The 16,041-nt window shown below is 30.1% G+C and overlaps 1 protein-coding gene across 1 annotated transcript in view; it reads right to left on the reverse strand.

Annotated features, from left to right (window-relative positions):
* Window positions 1-13,752, reverse strand: part of LOC126734513 (delta(3,5)-Delta(2,4)-dienoyl-CoA isomerase, mitochondrial) — a 21,803-nt gene extending 8,051 nt beyond the window's left edge. Inside the window, exons 1-5 of the mRNA XM_050438182.1 lie at window positions 13,575-13,752; window positions 13,364-13,499; window positions 2,981-3,069; window positions 2,666-2,916; window positions 1,498-1,661 (exon numbers count right to left, since the gene is read on the reverse strand). Coding sequence (XP_050294139.1) covers window positions 1,498-1,661; window positions 2,666-2,916; window positions 2,981-3,069; window positions 13,364-13,499; window positions 13,575-13,635 — 701 coding nt within the window. The 5' untranslated portion in view covers window positions 13,636-13,752. The remainder of the gene's footprint in view (window positions 1-1,497; window positions 1,662-2,665; window positions 2,917-2,980; window positions 3,070-13,363; window positions 13,500-13,574) is intronic.
* Between the last annotated feature and the right edge of the window lie 2,289 nt (window positions 13,753-16,041).

A 16,041-nucleotide genomic window follows, 5' to 3' on the forward strand; every position in this document is an offset into this window, starting at 1 on the left:
ATCTTTGTAATAATAAAATAGCTAAAAGTAGACCAGTATTGCCTTTGGCAACCAGGTTTCAAAGTTATCCTCTATCCTTTCCTAAAATAAATTTTACTTTTACTAAAAGATCGTTAATTTATACAGCTCCAAAAATTTACAATATGATGCCTCTTGATTTGAGAAATAAACCTTATGCCAGAATCAAGTATACAATAAAAACTTGGATAATTCATATTAATATTGAGCAATTGTTTGGCTAATGTTAATTGTTGCTAGCTTGTAATCACTATACTGTTCAAATAATATTAGATGTTATGTTGTCTGAACTTGATATATCTATATGTTTTGAATGGGAACACGCACCAACTTAGTAGTTAATTGTGTTTCCAATTGTATTCTTGGTTACTTGGTATTATTATTTTTTCGAAATAAACATTATTATTATTATTATTATTATTATTATTATTATTATTATTATTATTATTATTATTATTATTATTATTATTATTAATATTATTTGATCAATAATAAGCTTAGACAATGTTTTTCACTTTTTCGCCGGCGTTAATGGATTATTTATCTATTATTATATCTTTATTATTTAGCTATTGTCAGTTTATGTTTGATCTAAGTTTATTTCGCATTTGATTTAAAAGTTTTATTTTTTTAACTTTTTCTGTTAAACAAAATTTAATTTAGGAGATTTTATTTTAAAACGATGCCAATATCTTTCTTCTCGAGCCAAACAAATATCAATCACGCTATGCTTTTAGGAAGTTTAGTTAATAATGTGAGTTTTCTCTATCATTAGTCCCGTTATAATCAACAATAAGAAACTATTAATATCATTAATAATAAACCAATATTGATTAAAGAAAATTGCATAATAGTTCTCTACATGTATCGCAATATCAGCAGATTCTATTGTTATTTCTTATTCTGAACTAATTCCCTTATTAATTACACATCTTAAATGTTCTGTTAATTTCCAAGACAATTGTATGGCAACATCACCCTCGAATTATTTTACGCGATGTCAAAACGGTAGATTTTTGACTCAGTTGAATAGATATTTGATGACGGAATCGAACTTTAATTCATAAAAATAATTTATTTTCGGCAGAGCTACATTTCTAGCATACTAAAAAATAATAATGAATAATCTTAAGCATGCTTCATATTCGTTATTTTCGTCCCAAAGTAAATAAATACCTAAATTTTTGTTTTTTATTTTCTTATCAATTAAAATCTTAAAGACCTACTACCACTTGATATTTAAAGTTTTAATTATTAACTAAAATTTTGGTTTCAAAAGTATCACCAGTTTAAAACAATTTTAGAAATCTATGGAAAAATTTTATAATAAAGTATGATAAGTTATATCAAGTCCTTTTAAAAATATACAACATGAGAATTAAAAACTTAGATTAAAATATAGGTTAGAGGAACGTGGGTAAGATTTGTTTTATTTTTACTCGTCCGTTCATTTCAAATCAGAAAAGATCAATTACTTACTCTTCTTTGTTATCATAGACTTTTGACACCAAGCCACTACTGAGGGCTTCAGGTGCTGGAAATTTCCTACATGTGTAGCAAAGCTCCCTTGCCAAAGAATCTGAACCTATAACCTTGGGCAGCCTTTGTAAAGTACCGATATCTGCTGCTAATCCTATATCAATCTAAAATTGTGCAAACATTATCTAAATGATTTCTTTCATATTTTTCATGCATGCGATAATAATAAGATTACTGACTTAGTTTGTTAACGTTGATAGCATTGTTATCGATTTTATTATCGTTATTGATTTTCAATTAATGCAAAAATTTTACATTAAATATTTTTCAATAATAGATCTCAAGGGATAAATTAGATTAGCATTTTTTCTCAGTGCGTAATGGTGTCCCTCCGGAAAGCATATTATGTTTACTACTGTGTTTATACATTATATTTTCTTCAATACCTTAAATACAGTATCATTTATGTGCAGATGATACACAGATCAATGGTTTCATTTTAACATATTTAACTAACTATCATTTTAACATATTTAGCTTTAACTAAGATTAAGTGCTAAGAAAGCAATCTGTAGTTATTCTTTTTATGAATAAAGTCCAAATAAACAATATTTTCAATGAATTTTCGTTATCTATTGCGAATGAAGCTTTTTAAGTTGTTGAGAGTTCTAAGAGTTTTCAAATTATGTATCAAATACTCTTAAGAAGTCGCATAGTGCTTTAAATGCCATTTACCCTCATGGCCATTAACTCGATCAAAATATCATACGCGAGTCGTGAGATTCTCTAAAATTGGTACATTTCAATCATTATTATATGGTGTATGGGCCCTGTCTGGATGGTCAAGACTCATATAGGATTAGAAAATGCAAAATGATTGTATTATTTTTTTTATGGAATTAAAAAATTAAGTCTTAATGTATCACATAAGCTTAAAAATCCTAAATGGCTAAATATGTTAATAGACAAGATTTGTATGCCAGTTTATCATTTTACAAAATTATTAAATATCGGCCTCCTCCGTATTTATACCACAAAATTACTTTTCGCACAAATGTTCACCATTTAAATTTTTGAAAAAATTCCTTAGGAAAAATACATTTTCCATAAAAAAACGTTTTCTTATAATAAATCCAAATTATTATTATTAATAACTCCAATATCTTACCTCTTTAATTTCAAAATATGCTTCTTTCGTACATAACCTCATATCAGCTGCAGTAACTAAATCAACGCCCAATCCCAAACAACCACTATGTATTGCAGCTATGACAGGTTTTTTACAGAGCTCCAATGACGACATACTTGCTTGATACTTCCTAATAACTGGCATAAAAAGTTTAGCTTTCCTGACTAAATCTCCTTCGATGGCACCAATTCTTCCCATCATGTTTTGAGCAATGTCTTGTAAGTCCAACCCTTTAATTTCCATAAAGGATCCTTACGATATCAAAATCTGCAATAAACTTTACATTCAACTAACCTGCAGTAAAGAACCTTCCAGCTCCACTTAATACTACAACCCTACAGTCTTCATTGTCACTAAGTTCTTCAAAGCATTGTTGCACTTCACTAAAAGGAAATATAATTTTTAAGAAAAAAGCAATTATAATAATAACTAAACTTGGTTTAATGATCAGCATGTCTGCTATAGCTTGAGCTTAATAGTTAAAAGTTACAGAGTGGAATGAATCAAGCAGCATCAAAGATGCATATTCTTTATTGCCAAAATTCTTTATGTTTAAGAATCTACCTTACATAATCATATAATTAAACTGAAAATTAGCATTTACAAAAAGGAAATTATGAAGAAAGAGAAAAAACTCCTACCTTATGAAACTTAAACCTCACTTACTGCTGTTAGTTTCATGGTGAGCTATTAGTTTCTTTTTTTTTTAATTGTTAAAAAATTGATTAATATTATAAAATCATTAAAAGTTGCTTTCGCATGTAAGCCTCTTGAAATGACAGTTTTTGTTGTAAGAAATACCGAGTAAATGTTCCTGGTTTATTTATAGAAACCTTTTTTATGTCAAATTTCTCAAATCCCATAGAAACATTTGCTTTTAAAATATGTGCAAACTTGGTTTTATATACAGCTACATACATGTTTACAACAAGTAATAACGTTGATATATATACTAAAAGCAGTAAAGTATAACACAAATTTATAATGAAAAAAAATAATCTCTCAATTTGAAAACATAATTTGTTTTGTATTTGTCTGAGCACAACAGTCATTATCTTAACACAAAGTGAATTATTTTAATTTAAAAACAATAATTTAGCATATCTTAGTTTGTAATTTATTTTATTTGATGTTTCATTTAGCATGATGATGCAAAACCAATTTGGAAAACAATACTGGCGAAAAATGAAAATTTGAAATCTACACAAACGGAAAAACTGGAAACTAGTATTATATAAAAATAATTTTATTAAGTTTCTAACAGACTGTTAATGGCTACTTTACTAGGCATGTTGCTTTTGAACATATAATAAAAACACTACAACTATTGTAGTAGACAAAATTAAATTATTTATTGGTTGTCTAGACCCAGATTTAAAAATAGTGTTTAAGATAAAGTTAGATAAAAATTCAAGAGACTAACAAATACTCACTGCAACACTTTAAGATTTACAAAGGAATGTTATCTGAATATAGATTTATTACTTCTATAGCTTTATTACCATTTATCTTTTTTAAAGCTTTTATATTTTCAGCTTTTGTAATTAGTTTGTTAGGAAAATATCTCATGTGGTGAAACTTTCTACAATCTACATCAATGTCATTAAGATACATAGATTTAAAAATTCCATCAACTCTATCAGCAGTGCAGCTTTTTATTCGATCTATTTTATTTTAGAATAGATTTATTACAAATAATATCAAGAGTATTATAGAAATAGTCTAAATATTTATTGACATCACTCAAATGGTTTGAGAAATAACAGATTTGGCTCTTAAAAATGGCGTGCATTATAAAAATTGTTTTTTTTTTGTTATCGAAAAAGTGCTGTTCTGCAAATATTATTTTGAAGAATATCTTAACACGTTAACGACCATGTGCACCATATTGGTGTAATTGTAATGTTCCAAGTGGTGTGGGTCTAACGGATATGCAGCTACGTGCTTTTTATATCTATTGTCCGGTTGCTCTGGTCCCTGGGAAACAAAAAATTGCCTTGGGTTGAGATTGTTGTAATGTTTTTATTTTATTTTTCATAGCAAATAAAGAAATTAGGAACTTTTAAATTTATTAGAGAATTTTATACCAATACCATTAACAGTTTATCATTACATTTTTAAGTTTAAAATTGCAAATGTGACAATAATAATAAATGTGATAAATAATAATAAATAATAAATGTCATATTTTTAAGTTTTAAATTGCAAGTAACTAGAAAGAACATTTGGTGGATAACTAACCCAAAAATAACATACAATTGCAACAGGTTTTAGAGGAATAGGATGCTTGATGAGGGTGTTCAATTTGTTTTAAAAAGTTTGCAGAAAGAGGACGCCAATCAGCTATGAAAAATGCAAATAAAATTATATTCTTTTTGCCCTGCATGCTCTGCAAGTGTTATATATACATATGTGTGAAAAATGTTTTTTTGAAATCCATATTTCTTCCATTAAGAGTGATACTGGTTAATAATTGTATTTTTTCTATGTATGAAATATTATGTTATTTTTACAATGAGAATCACTAGTTTGTTTTAGCAAAATCAAATGTAAAAGAAACATTTTTGAGTGTGGGCCAATATGGTACACATGGTCTGTGGTAAACTTAACTTTGTTTTTTCTCCTGCTTAGACTGTGTGTCCCAAATTGGTGCACATGTTTTAAATTTCTATGTTAATAAAAACTCCAACAACTTATTTCTTAAAAAAGAATGTTATGAAACGGTCTTTTACCAAGATTTAGAAAAATAATACTCTGGGCCAGGAGTAAAGTTTCAAATATTAGGGCTGGTCATTAACATGTTAAATATATTTTGGTGTCCATCATTTCTTGCAGTCAGGATAATCATGGTGAAACACTGATAATGTGCAGAAATGACTTTTATAATAACTTTCGTTTTGTTAATGTTGATAAGTTTAATTCTTTTTTGGATGAAAAGGTTTGTGAATTTTCGATTGTATACTGCAAGAAAATTAACTTGTACATCCTAAGCTTCTACAGGTCTCCTGCAAATGTTAAGGTATTTATTGACAAGTTAGAATGTAATTTGAGTGAAATATCAATCAATGCCTCACTGGTGACCTAAATGTGGATTTTCTGGACTCTGGTTCTTCTGAGACTAGCTTGGCTTTGAGTGGGATGTTTAAATCTTCTAATCTTACTGTGCACGTGGATCGGCCCACCTATATAACAGCTCAGTCAGAAACACTTTTAGACTGTTTGCTCAACTTATGGTAACACAAAGGTTATTTGTAATGTGCTGTGTTGTGCACTTTTATGCAAAACACAAATCATTCTGTGGTCATAGATAGGGTAGGAAGATTGTGCACTAGAAAAAACTTTTTTATATTTAAAGAACTTTGTAATGCAGCAGACTGGGAAAGTTTAATGTTGAAGAATAGTAATGTACCCCTTTTAAAATCTCACACTAAGTTGGTACAGGTTTTTGATTTAGCTTTCGCCTTGCTTAAAATTAAGAAAAAAAAAAGAAAACCCTGGTAGACTAAAGGAGTGCTCACTTTGGCTAAAAATCTCAGATCATTGCATTACATTAGAAAATTTGCAATTGGTAATGCCCATTTTGGGTCTATGTTAATAAGTACCGCGGGATTTAGCGAAACTCTATAAGCTGGCAAAAAACTTTTATTACTCTAAAAGAATTGAACAATCATCCAACAAATCTAGGGAGACTTGAAAAATTGTTAACAACATGAGGGGTGGTGTACAATGTCTGTGTCTGAAGCCTTAACAGCTGAGTCCATTAACACTTATTATCAGGGTATCTCCTGTTTCTATATGTCTCTCTGAGAGTTTGCCCCAGTGTAATGTCGACCCAGTCTCTTATCTTACTAGCATTCAAGTCCCTGAAACATTTTTCCTTGGACCTACAGATCCAAATGAATTGAAGCTGTCATGCATGACATAAAGAGTAAGAATTCTGGTGGGTGGTATGGAGTTTTGGTGAGAGTACTTGCTGCATTACCACAAACCTCACTTTCCAAAGTAATCAATATTTCTTTTTCATCTGGATCTTTTCCTTATTCTCTTAAAAGGGCTTTGGTGATTCCATTGTACAAGGGAGGTGCCTACAACATTCAAATTTTAGGCCAATAGCTCTGCCTCCTACTTTTGGCAGGCTGAATGAGAGACTGGTAAAAGGCGTAAACATATATATTCTAAAGATTACAAATAGGGGAAGTCTTTATCTCCAAGAAAAATGCATGTAGGTCACTTAGGTAAATGCATAATACATTTGTTGCATGCATTTTTCTTGGAGATAAAGACTTCCCCTATTTGTAATCTTTATATAAGCATTCTCCTACAAAATATGGACTTCTATTCAACTAATATATATTCTAATTGATAATTCTAGAAGAAGGCAATTCTCTATATGTGCCGTGTCCCTTTTCTCACTTCTTGTCGGGATCTTTTCCTGAGACATTCCATCCTACCCTTGCCCTCCTTTTTTATAATGAAAACAGCTTGTATTGTTCATAAGAAATACAAACATGAGCTTAATTCTCCATCTGAGTACAATCTTTGTAACACATTTTCTCTGCCTTTTCCTATTCCAGGAAATGAGAGGGTAAGGGCCTCTTTTGTATACAGTGGCAGGAAGCTTTTTAATCATTTACCTCTTAATTTGAGGAATACTGAATGTGACCTTAATTTTAGAAAAAAATTAAAGAAATTTTTGCCAAGTAAGGCTTTTTACTCATTGAATGAATTTTACGACAGACCCTTTTAGTCATATTGTTTTGTTTTATATGTTATTTTTAATATTGTTATTCACTGACCAGTTTTGATATACAGTCAGTCAAAATAAAACTCGTACACCTAAGGTTTCTTTTACATTCTGTACAAATAACGTGCAAAATATTTCCAACTATATATATCTGCAATCCGCATATAATGTTAAAGTTGTTGAGCAAAAATATGCAAAGAATGCATGCTGAGCATAAAAAACTTTAAGAGATAAGAAAATGCTATGGTCAAAATGAAACCGGTACATCATATTATTTACTCTTCAATAACATTAATATTATTTATAGTTAGCACTTGGTATTAAGAGCATCTGTTACTTTTAACACTCCTGTGTAATTTTTAATTGAGTTTAATTAATTTTTTGTCCTTCTTTTACCATATGGGGCGTCAGCGTGGACAAACAAGCGTTGTAGAACGCAATACAACATTAATTATACAACATTGGAAAGATGGAAAATCATTGCGACAAATTTCTAAAATGGTTTGTAGGCCGCACTCTACCGTGCAAGGAGTTGTGGATCGTTATAAAAGTGAAAATAGAATATCAAATATAGTAAGGACAAGCCCTCGAAAAATGTTTAATTCATACGACGAACGTTGGATCCTCAGGAAAGTTGCGGAAAACCCGAAAATATCTGCACCGAAGTTGGCAAAAAAAATTGAGAAATATTTACGAAAAACAGTTAATCCTCAAACAGTCAGAAATTTTCTAAAAAAAAATAATATTTATAGTAGAGTGGCTCGAAGAAAACCTTGGATCAGTAAGGTAAATAAAATCAAGAGGTTAAGCTTTGCTGAAGATTTTTTATTTTGGAAGGACGTAATTTTTACAAATGAGAGTAAATTTTGTATTTTCGGATCAGATGGACAACAACGGGTGTGGAGAAAGCCCAATGAATCTCTCAAAGAACAAAATCTATGAGCCACAGTAAAGCACGGAGCTGGTTCAGTTATGGTCTGGGGGTGTATGTCAGCTGCAGGTCCTGGAAATCTACATTTTATATAGGGTATAATGGATCAGAACATGTATTTGGATATACTTAAGCAGAATTTAAAGGCAAGCGCCCGAAAATTCCGAATTGAAAAAAAATTTAAATTCTACCAGGACAATGATCCAAAGCATAAGGCACAGAAAGTAAAGAATCGGTTGCTCCATAACTGCCGAAAAGTACTTTAAACTCCACCGCAAAGTCCAGATATTAATGTCATTGAAAACTTATGGTGACATTTGAAAGTTGCTATAAGAAACCATGAAATTTCAAACAAAGAGCAATTAAAAGTAGTGATTCAAGAAGAACGGTCTAAAATATCACCCAAATATTGTGAAAAATTGGTGCGATCAATGCCCAATCCTTTGGCAGATGTTATAAAAAATAAAGGACTACCAACAAAATATTAATCTCTTTTTTATGTTTTTTTTCCTGTATATTTTTAATGGTATACGAGTTTTATTTTGAGTTGTAAAATCGAATGTAGATTTAATTTTCTCATTTTTCCTAAAACTTCTTTTTGTGAAAAATATATTTTTACTTTTATTTGTCTTTCAAAGTCCATCATATAAAATGTATATATTATTTTTTTTATGTAAGTAAAAAATATATTTTTGTAAACAAATAAATAAAATGTAAGGGGTGTAGGAGTTTCATTTTGACTGACTGTACGTATTTTATAAGTTTTAAAATCTTTACCTATGTTTCTTTATTTTGTTTTATAAATATTGCCACTATTTTCTTTTTTTTTTACAGCTTTGTTAACAACTTTTAGTTTTATAACAATAAAGTGATTTTTGAATTTGAATAAAGGATTAGATTTTATATGATTTATACAGTTTTTAATAAAATCTGGTAGTAACTTTGTACTGTTGGTAACTTTTTTTCTGGTTAATGTAATAAAATAATTACCCTAGAAATCATAAAAAATTAGAAACGCATAAAGCAAACACACATAAACATCTTCTAAAGAACATGTAAATGAAATAAAGTATCTATTATGAATAATAACAGATAGCTTAGTTCAGATACAAAAAACTTATTAATGCAGATGATAATAATAATAATAATAATAATAATAATAATAATATGTCTTTATTAAAAAAAAAGCAAAATTAATCTTACAATATTACTTAGTACTACATTGCCAAGAAGGCGAAGATTAGCTTAAAGCTACTCTTTCACTCTTAACCTTCCTAACATTCACAGTTTAAATGGAGAAAAAAGAAACAAGTATATATAAAGTATTTATCTTCTAGAACACTATAGACTATATTTTGGATTGATTTAAAAACAAAAGCTTATAATATTTCCTCTACACATTTAACGAAGTATTAAATATTGGTTTATAAGTATTAAAAAACTTAACGGCATTATAAGTAAAAGATCGCTCGAATAGAGCCGTGGAATGGTGCGGCATGGTCAAGATATTGTATCTAATATTTCGAGTGTGAACCTGGTTTCTTGGTATTAACTTTTCAAAAAGATATTCAGGTCTTTAACTAACATATAATCGATAAAGAAAAGTAGAAGTGAAGAATTTGAATAGGTAAGGTAGCGTTAACCACCTCAACTGAAATATAGAGTCTGATACATGATCAAACTTTCTGAGGTTAAAAATAAATCTACAGCAAGTATTCTGCACGCGTTGCAGGCGGTAACGATTTATTTGGTCTAAGCAAGGATAATAAACTATAAGGCAGTAATTTAGAATAGATAAAACAAGAGCCACTACAAGTTTTTTCCTAGTTTTAAAATTTAAAATGTGTTTATTGGTATAAAGCATACGCATGCGTAAATAACACCTCTGCAGAAGAGTATTAACATGTTCCTTAAACCTTAAAGAATTGTCTATTGTAAGTCCCAGAACCTTCACAGTATTAGAGAATAAAATAGTTTCGTTATCCAATTGAATGTGAACAGTTTCCATTATATTTTTATGTGATCCTCGGTTTGAAAACAAAACCATTTTTGTTTTATTAGGATTAATGACAAGTTTATGCTCTTTTGAAAATTGATTTATTACGTTCAGATCAGCGTTAATAGTATCAGCCACGTTATCAAAATTAGCAGAGTCAAAATAATGTATGTATTGAGTGTCAGCATACTGATGTATTTCAGAATCTTCAACTAGACCGGGTAAATCTGAAGTATATATAAGAAATAATAATGGGCCTAGGATCGACCCTTGTGGGACACCAGAAATAATGTTTTTCGAAGCAGAATATTCATTATTCACCCTCACTTTCTGGGTTCTACGCCATAAGTAAGTTTTAAGAAAAACAAAACAACCTCACTACAGCCATAATATTTCAGTTTCGCTACAAGCAAATCATGATCGATGACATCAAATGCTTTCGAGAAATCAAGGGCTATCATAATGGCTAAAATCTTTTTGTCAAGAGCTCGCATGATATTATCGGTGACATTAAGAAGTGGACTAGCTGTACTATGATGTTTCCTAAAACCAGATTGATGGGAAGGGAGGATATTATTTGACATTAAAAATTATGACAGCTGCATATAGACTATTCTTTCGAGAACTTTGGAGATTACGGGAAGCAAACTTATCGGACGCAAATCTTGAATACTTTCAGGACTGGAGGATTTGGGAATCGGACATACCACTGATTCACGCCAGGCCGTAGGAAAATATCCTACCTCCAAACAACAATTTATAATATGAGTGACATGATCCAGTATATCAGGGAGACATAAGTGTAACATACGTCGAGTTATGCTATCCACACCAGAGGCATTGGACCTAATATTTTTTATAGTTTTTTCGACAGTATTTTGGTCTACTAAAAAAAAAAATGAAAATTATCCTCGGTAAATTTATTACTGGAGTAAAAGTTAATTTTGTTTACACATTTATCAGATTTATAAAAAACACTTACAAAAAATCATTTATTTGATTTGGATCAGATATATTAAACAGCAGCTCGTTATTATTCTTGGTTGTTTTAATATTAAAAGTTTCTAGACCTTTCCAAAGTTTTTTACCAGTTTTGTCACTCTGCAAGATATGCAGCTTTTTCTCGTCTTGTTGATGCCAACGCAAAATTACGACACTCCGTGTAATATCTCCAATTTTCTAAACACTTATGATTTTTGTATTTAGTCAAAGCCTTATCATGTTCCTTTAAAATAAGTCATAAGGTGTCAACCAGGGAGCTGGCTTTTTACTGACTCTTATAGTTCTGTAGGGTGCATGAATATTAAATATATAATTAATATTTTGTTCTAAATATCAAACTTTTTTATTTATGTCCTCAAGATAATAAATATTATCCCAGTAGATCTGTGATAAATCGATCCTAAAATATATCTCATTGAAATGTTTAAAATTGCGGATGGTTATAAATTTTTGTTTTTGTCTTTTAACTACTAATTTTAAAGTGCAGATAGGTATTTGATTGTGATCACTTAAACCTGAAACAACGGTGCCACTTTTATGACAAATATCTTTAGTATTGATAAAAATGGGATCTAAGCATGTTGCAGTAGTATTTGTTATACGAGTTGGTTCATTTATTAATTGTACATATCCAAAAGAGTTAAGCATAGAATATAATGAATTAGGATTTAACATATCAATATTTAGATCTCCGAGAATTACTGAATAATCATAGGTCACTAAAACATGTGGAACAACTTCTTCCAGGAAATTTATAATTTCAAACGCTTTCGATTTAGGGGGCCTGTATATTATAAGTATTGCAATATTGTGTATACCAATTTTAACATTTAGGAGCATAAATTCAAAGTTTACATTATTAACATGGCATTATTCTGATGCTTTAACGTTTTATAAGATCTTAAATGGTTTATATCATTGTCCTACCATCTTGGAAGCAATTCCTTTTAACACCTGTCAAAGAAGGATCAACTCTTCTATGTTTCGTTTACCCTTTCATTCGGCCAACTATGGGTTTTTTTCTCCACTGACTAGGACTTTGCGTTTCTTTAATGAAAATAGTTTGGATCCATTTTCCGGCAGCTTACGGTCATTCAAATCAAATTCAAATCAAAAATAAATAATCTTACACTTTAACCTACGTTCCTTGGATAGTGCTAAGTTTTTAGCCCTGTTGATGACTGTTTTTTCAGAGGTTTTATCTTGGTATATATATATTTTTGTTGTAATTCTAGTATTGTATTTATATTGCTATATTGTCTAGTATTTTGTATTATCTATTTTGTTTTTGTAAACTGGCTCTGCCGTATATATTGAAATAAATAAATAAATAAAAAAAAACATTAATATTTACAATTTCGCACTGAAACATTGACCTGACATAGATGCCAACACCACTCCCAACTCTGTCTAATCTATCCTTTCTAAAAAAATTATAACCTGGCATAGAAACCGCACTGCTTAATATAATATATTTTCATTCAGCCACATTTCACTTATACACAAAATATCATATTTATTGTTTACAAAATTGAGAAAATCCGGAAAACTTGGCAATAAAGATCTAATATTTAAATTGGCTACATTTAAATAAGAATTTAATTGTTTGTTAGCCATTTCTTATAAACTATAAAAATAGCTATTTATCCCAGTAAAAAAAGTTATTCATAATTAATTTGAGATCCAAGCTTTAAAAGATATTTCTAAAAGATATGATATTCAGAACAAATTCATAGAGCTTGTAGAGTAAAAACTTTTTAAGGAAATTCTAAAAAGTATTATCTTTAATATATACAAAGTGTAAGAATCTCTCATCTAGTTTTTGCCTTGAAGACACTTAAATTATCAAAATTTTTAAATTTTGAATCAGAAAAAAATTACTTCACTGATCAGGGAAGAAATTTGGACCCAAAAGGAAACTTATAATATTACTGCTAGTTATGAGTACAAAGACATATAAATTAATGGTATTACTTAAATACTTATATTAAGAATTAAACTTACCAAAATAGGTTATAAGTAAAGGCATTTAATTTTTCAGGTCTATTAAGTTCAACATGGAAAACATAATCCTTTGGCATAGTAACGGAAAGGTGTTTGAAAGTAGAAATAGTACTCGACATGTTTCTATTTAATGTATCTAAAAATTAAATAAATGTTAGATACCTATAACGAATATTTACATATTTTTAGTTAAAGTAGTGTAAAAAATTACTTGAAGCTGATAAAAGATTCTTTAAAGGAGCACTTTTTGATAGAAATATCTTTGAAAACATGGTAAAACTAAACTTAATATATCGTAATGATACTGCGGATTGATACAATTTATTTCTCCTGGTATAATGAGTTATAATAAATATATTGTTCTTGAACTGTGGACTTTGGACTTTCAACAAATGGTGTAAAGTATATATTAAAAAAAAAATAATAAATAAATACCACAGTAAACAATACGAAGGAACAGCTGATCACTTTGACAGTGACATTTCTTAAGCTCGTGATATGTGGAAGCGACTAGGCCAATATTACAGCTTAAGTGTCATTCATACTGGCGATATGAGCTTCCCTTTCTTTTTTGATTTGTGAGAAAAACAATACTAACTTCTTGTCTATTTAAATTTGTTGACTTAGAAAATACAAGACATATTTTTTAAGAATTAAGAATGTTAGAAAAATAGTGAAAAATATCGAATGACACTTGGCAGTTATTGAACATAACCACGCTACAAATTTTAAAATAAATTATAAAAATCGTGAAAAAATTCGTCCATTTCGCTCAAAGAGACTCCAATATGATTTTAAATAGGCGAAAAAAGTAAAACCTAATTTTATAATATGAATTTTGAGACCGAGACTATGTGTTTTTTCGCTTTTTATTTAAAATTATAAAAATCGTGTTTAAGCTACTACCAAGGTCAAATTAAAACTTACAATTACAACAATAAAACTACGATAGAGTTACTGCTAGTAGATATGAGGGGCTAATTTGAATATATTTTTTGTTCGACGGCGAATCAAACGGTGATGTTGACAATTTCTGAACTTATAGTAAATACTGTAGCGGAGGATGGGGCAAGTGAGACACCTTAAGGCTCTGCGGCGTATAACTTACTAAGTTTTAGAAATAAAAAAACTTTCATCGTTTGTAACACAAGTTTAATTGGTTTCAAACTAACATAACCTTAAAAATAAACTAAACATTAACTCAAAATTGGAAAAATATCAAACTTAAAATAAAAAAAAAGTGACTCTCTTGCCCTAAGTTATAGGGGTAAGTGAGCCACCCACATGGGGCAGGTGAGTCCGAATGCTAATTAATCAACGACAATTGTCACAAACATAATTACTAGTACCTGGCTCATTATCGGAACAATCCTCATGTAACCAGGCACCACATTGCATGCACATTATCCATTCTTCATAACAAGTGTCTTCGTAGGTCTCATGACAGTAAATGCATAATGTGTTTTTCTCTTCGTCCGGCATTGTTTTTATGTTGTGTTGTTTCTCTTCTGCTCTTGACGTGGCACTTTACTTCTTTTGCTTAGAAATTCCTTCTTTTAATTTTTTTCCATTACTAGTACTTAACCCTGCTTTGTCGTCTAGTTTCTTTTTTACTTGCTTAGCTTTCATTGGTTTTTATTTTTCTTCCAATTGATCTTTGTAAGAAGAACTGGTTATTATTTTAGATCCTTCTATGCGCCTAGATTTGGATTTGGCATTTTCTTTATTTTGAGACGGTTTTGGAACTGGGCTTAAAGTTGTAACTGAAACATAGCTACATGATGGTTGCTCTTGTTCAAAATTGTTTACTAATTCTTTAGAAGTACTCTGGATATAATCTTTACTCAACAAGACTTCATCACTTATTACGGGACCCTCGACGGGATTAATGTTTTCTGTCCTACATTCCTTTTGAAGAATGTTCCCGGCTGGCGCAAAGTCACTGTCTTGAAACACATCTGGATTATATGGGTAGATTCCTGTTTTTTCAGAACCCTTAATAATATTTATTGGTGTAAAAGCCTTAATAAGCGCATTTTTAATAATAGGAGCCATATCATATTCTGTGATCCTAGAGCCTGGATGATTTGTAAGCCAGTGATCCGTTTCTCCTGCCAGATAGGTTTTAAATGGTCCAAAGACACTTACGTCCAGCGGTTGCAACTAATTTAATGTGTAAGGAGGTAAAGTTATAATAGAAACTCCTGATTTTCTAGCCAGGTTTACTGAATTAGTGAACTTATGACTTGAATGTCCTTCTAGTATCAGTAGACTTGGAAAATCTGTTGTTCTTTTGGTGTAGCCTATAAAATAATTTAAAAATTTGATAAATAGGTCAGCATCCATCCAGCCTGATGGAGCAGAAAATCCTACTGCTCCAGAAGATGAACCGCTCAAAAAACCAGGAATCATTCGAATACGAGGAAAGACCATAAATGGTGGAATAAACGTACCTGTAGCCCTGATACAAGCTAATAAAGTTGTGTTTTTTTCCTCTCTCTAAAAAAGTTAATTTTCCCACTTGCATTCTTTCCTTTTGAGCTAAAATTTTTTCCCGGTTTTTGAATGCAGGTAATCCCCGTCTCATCACAGTTAAAAATCCGATGCGGCGGAAAATTAAACTTGTGCAAGGTGTTTTTTAAGTTTTGAAAAAAATCATTAACCCTAGATTTGAAAAA

Source organism: Anthonomus grandis, chromosome 1 (genome assembly GCF_022605725.1).
Source record: "Anthonomus grandis grandis chromosome 1, icAntGran1.3, whole genome shotgun sequence".
Classification (NCBI taxonomy): Eukaryota; Metazoa; Arthropoda; class Insecta; order Coleoptera; family Curculionidae; genus Anthonomus; species Anthonomus grandis.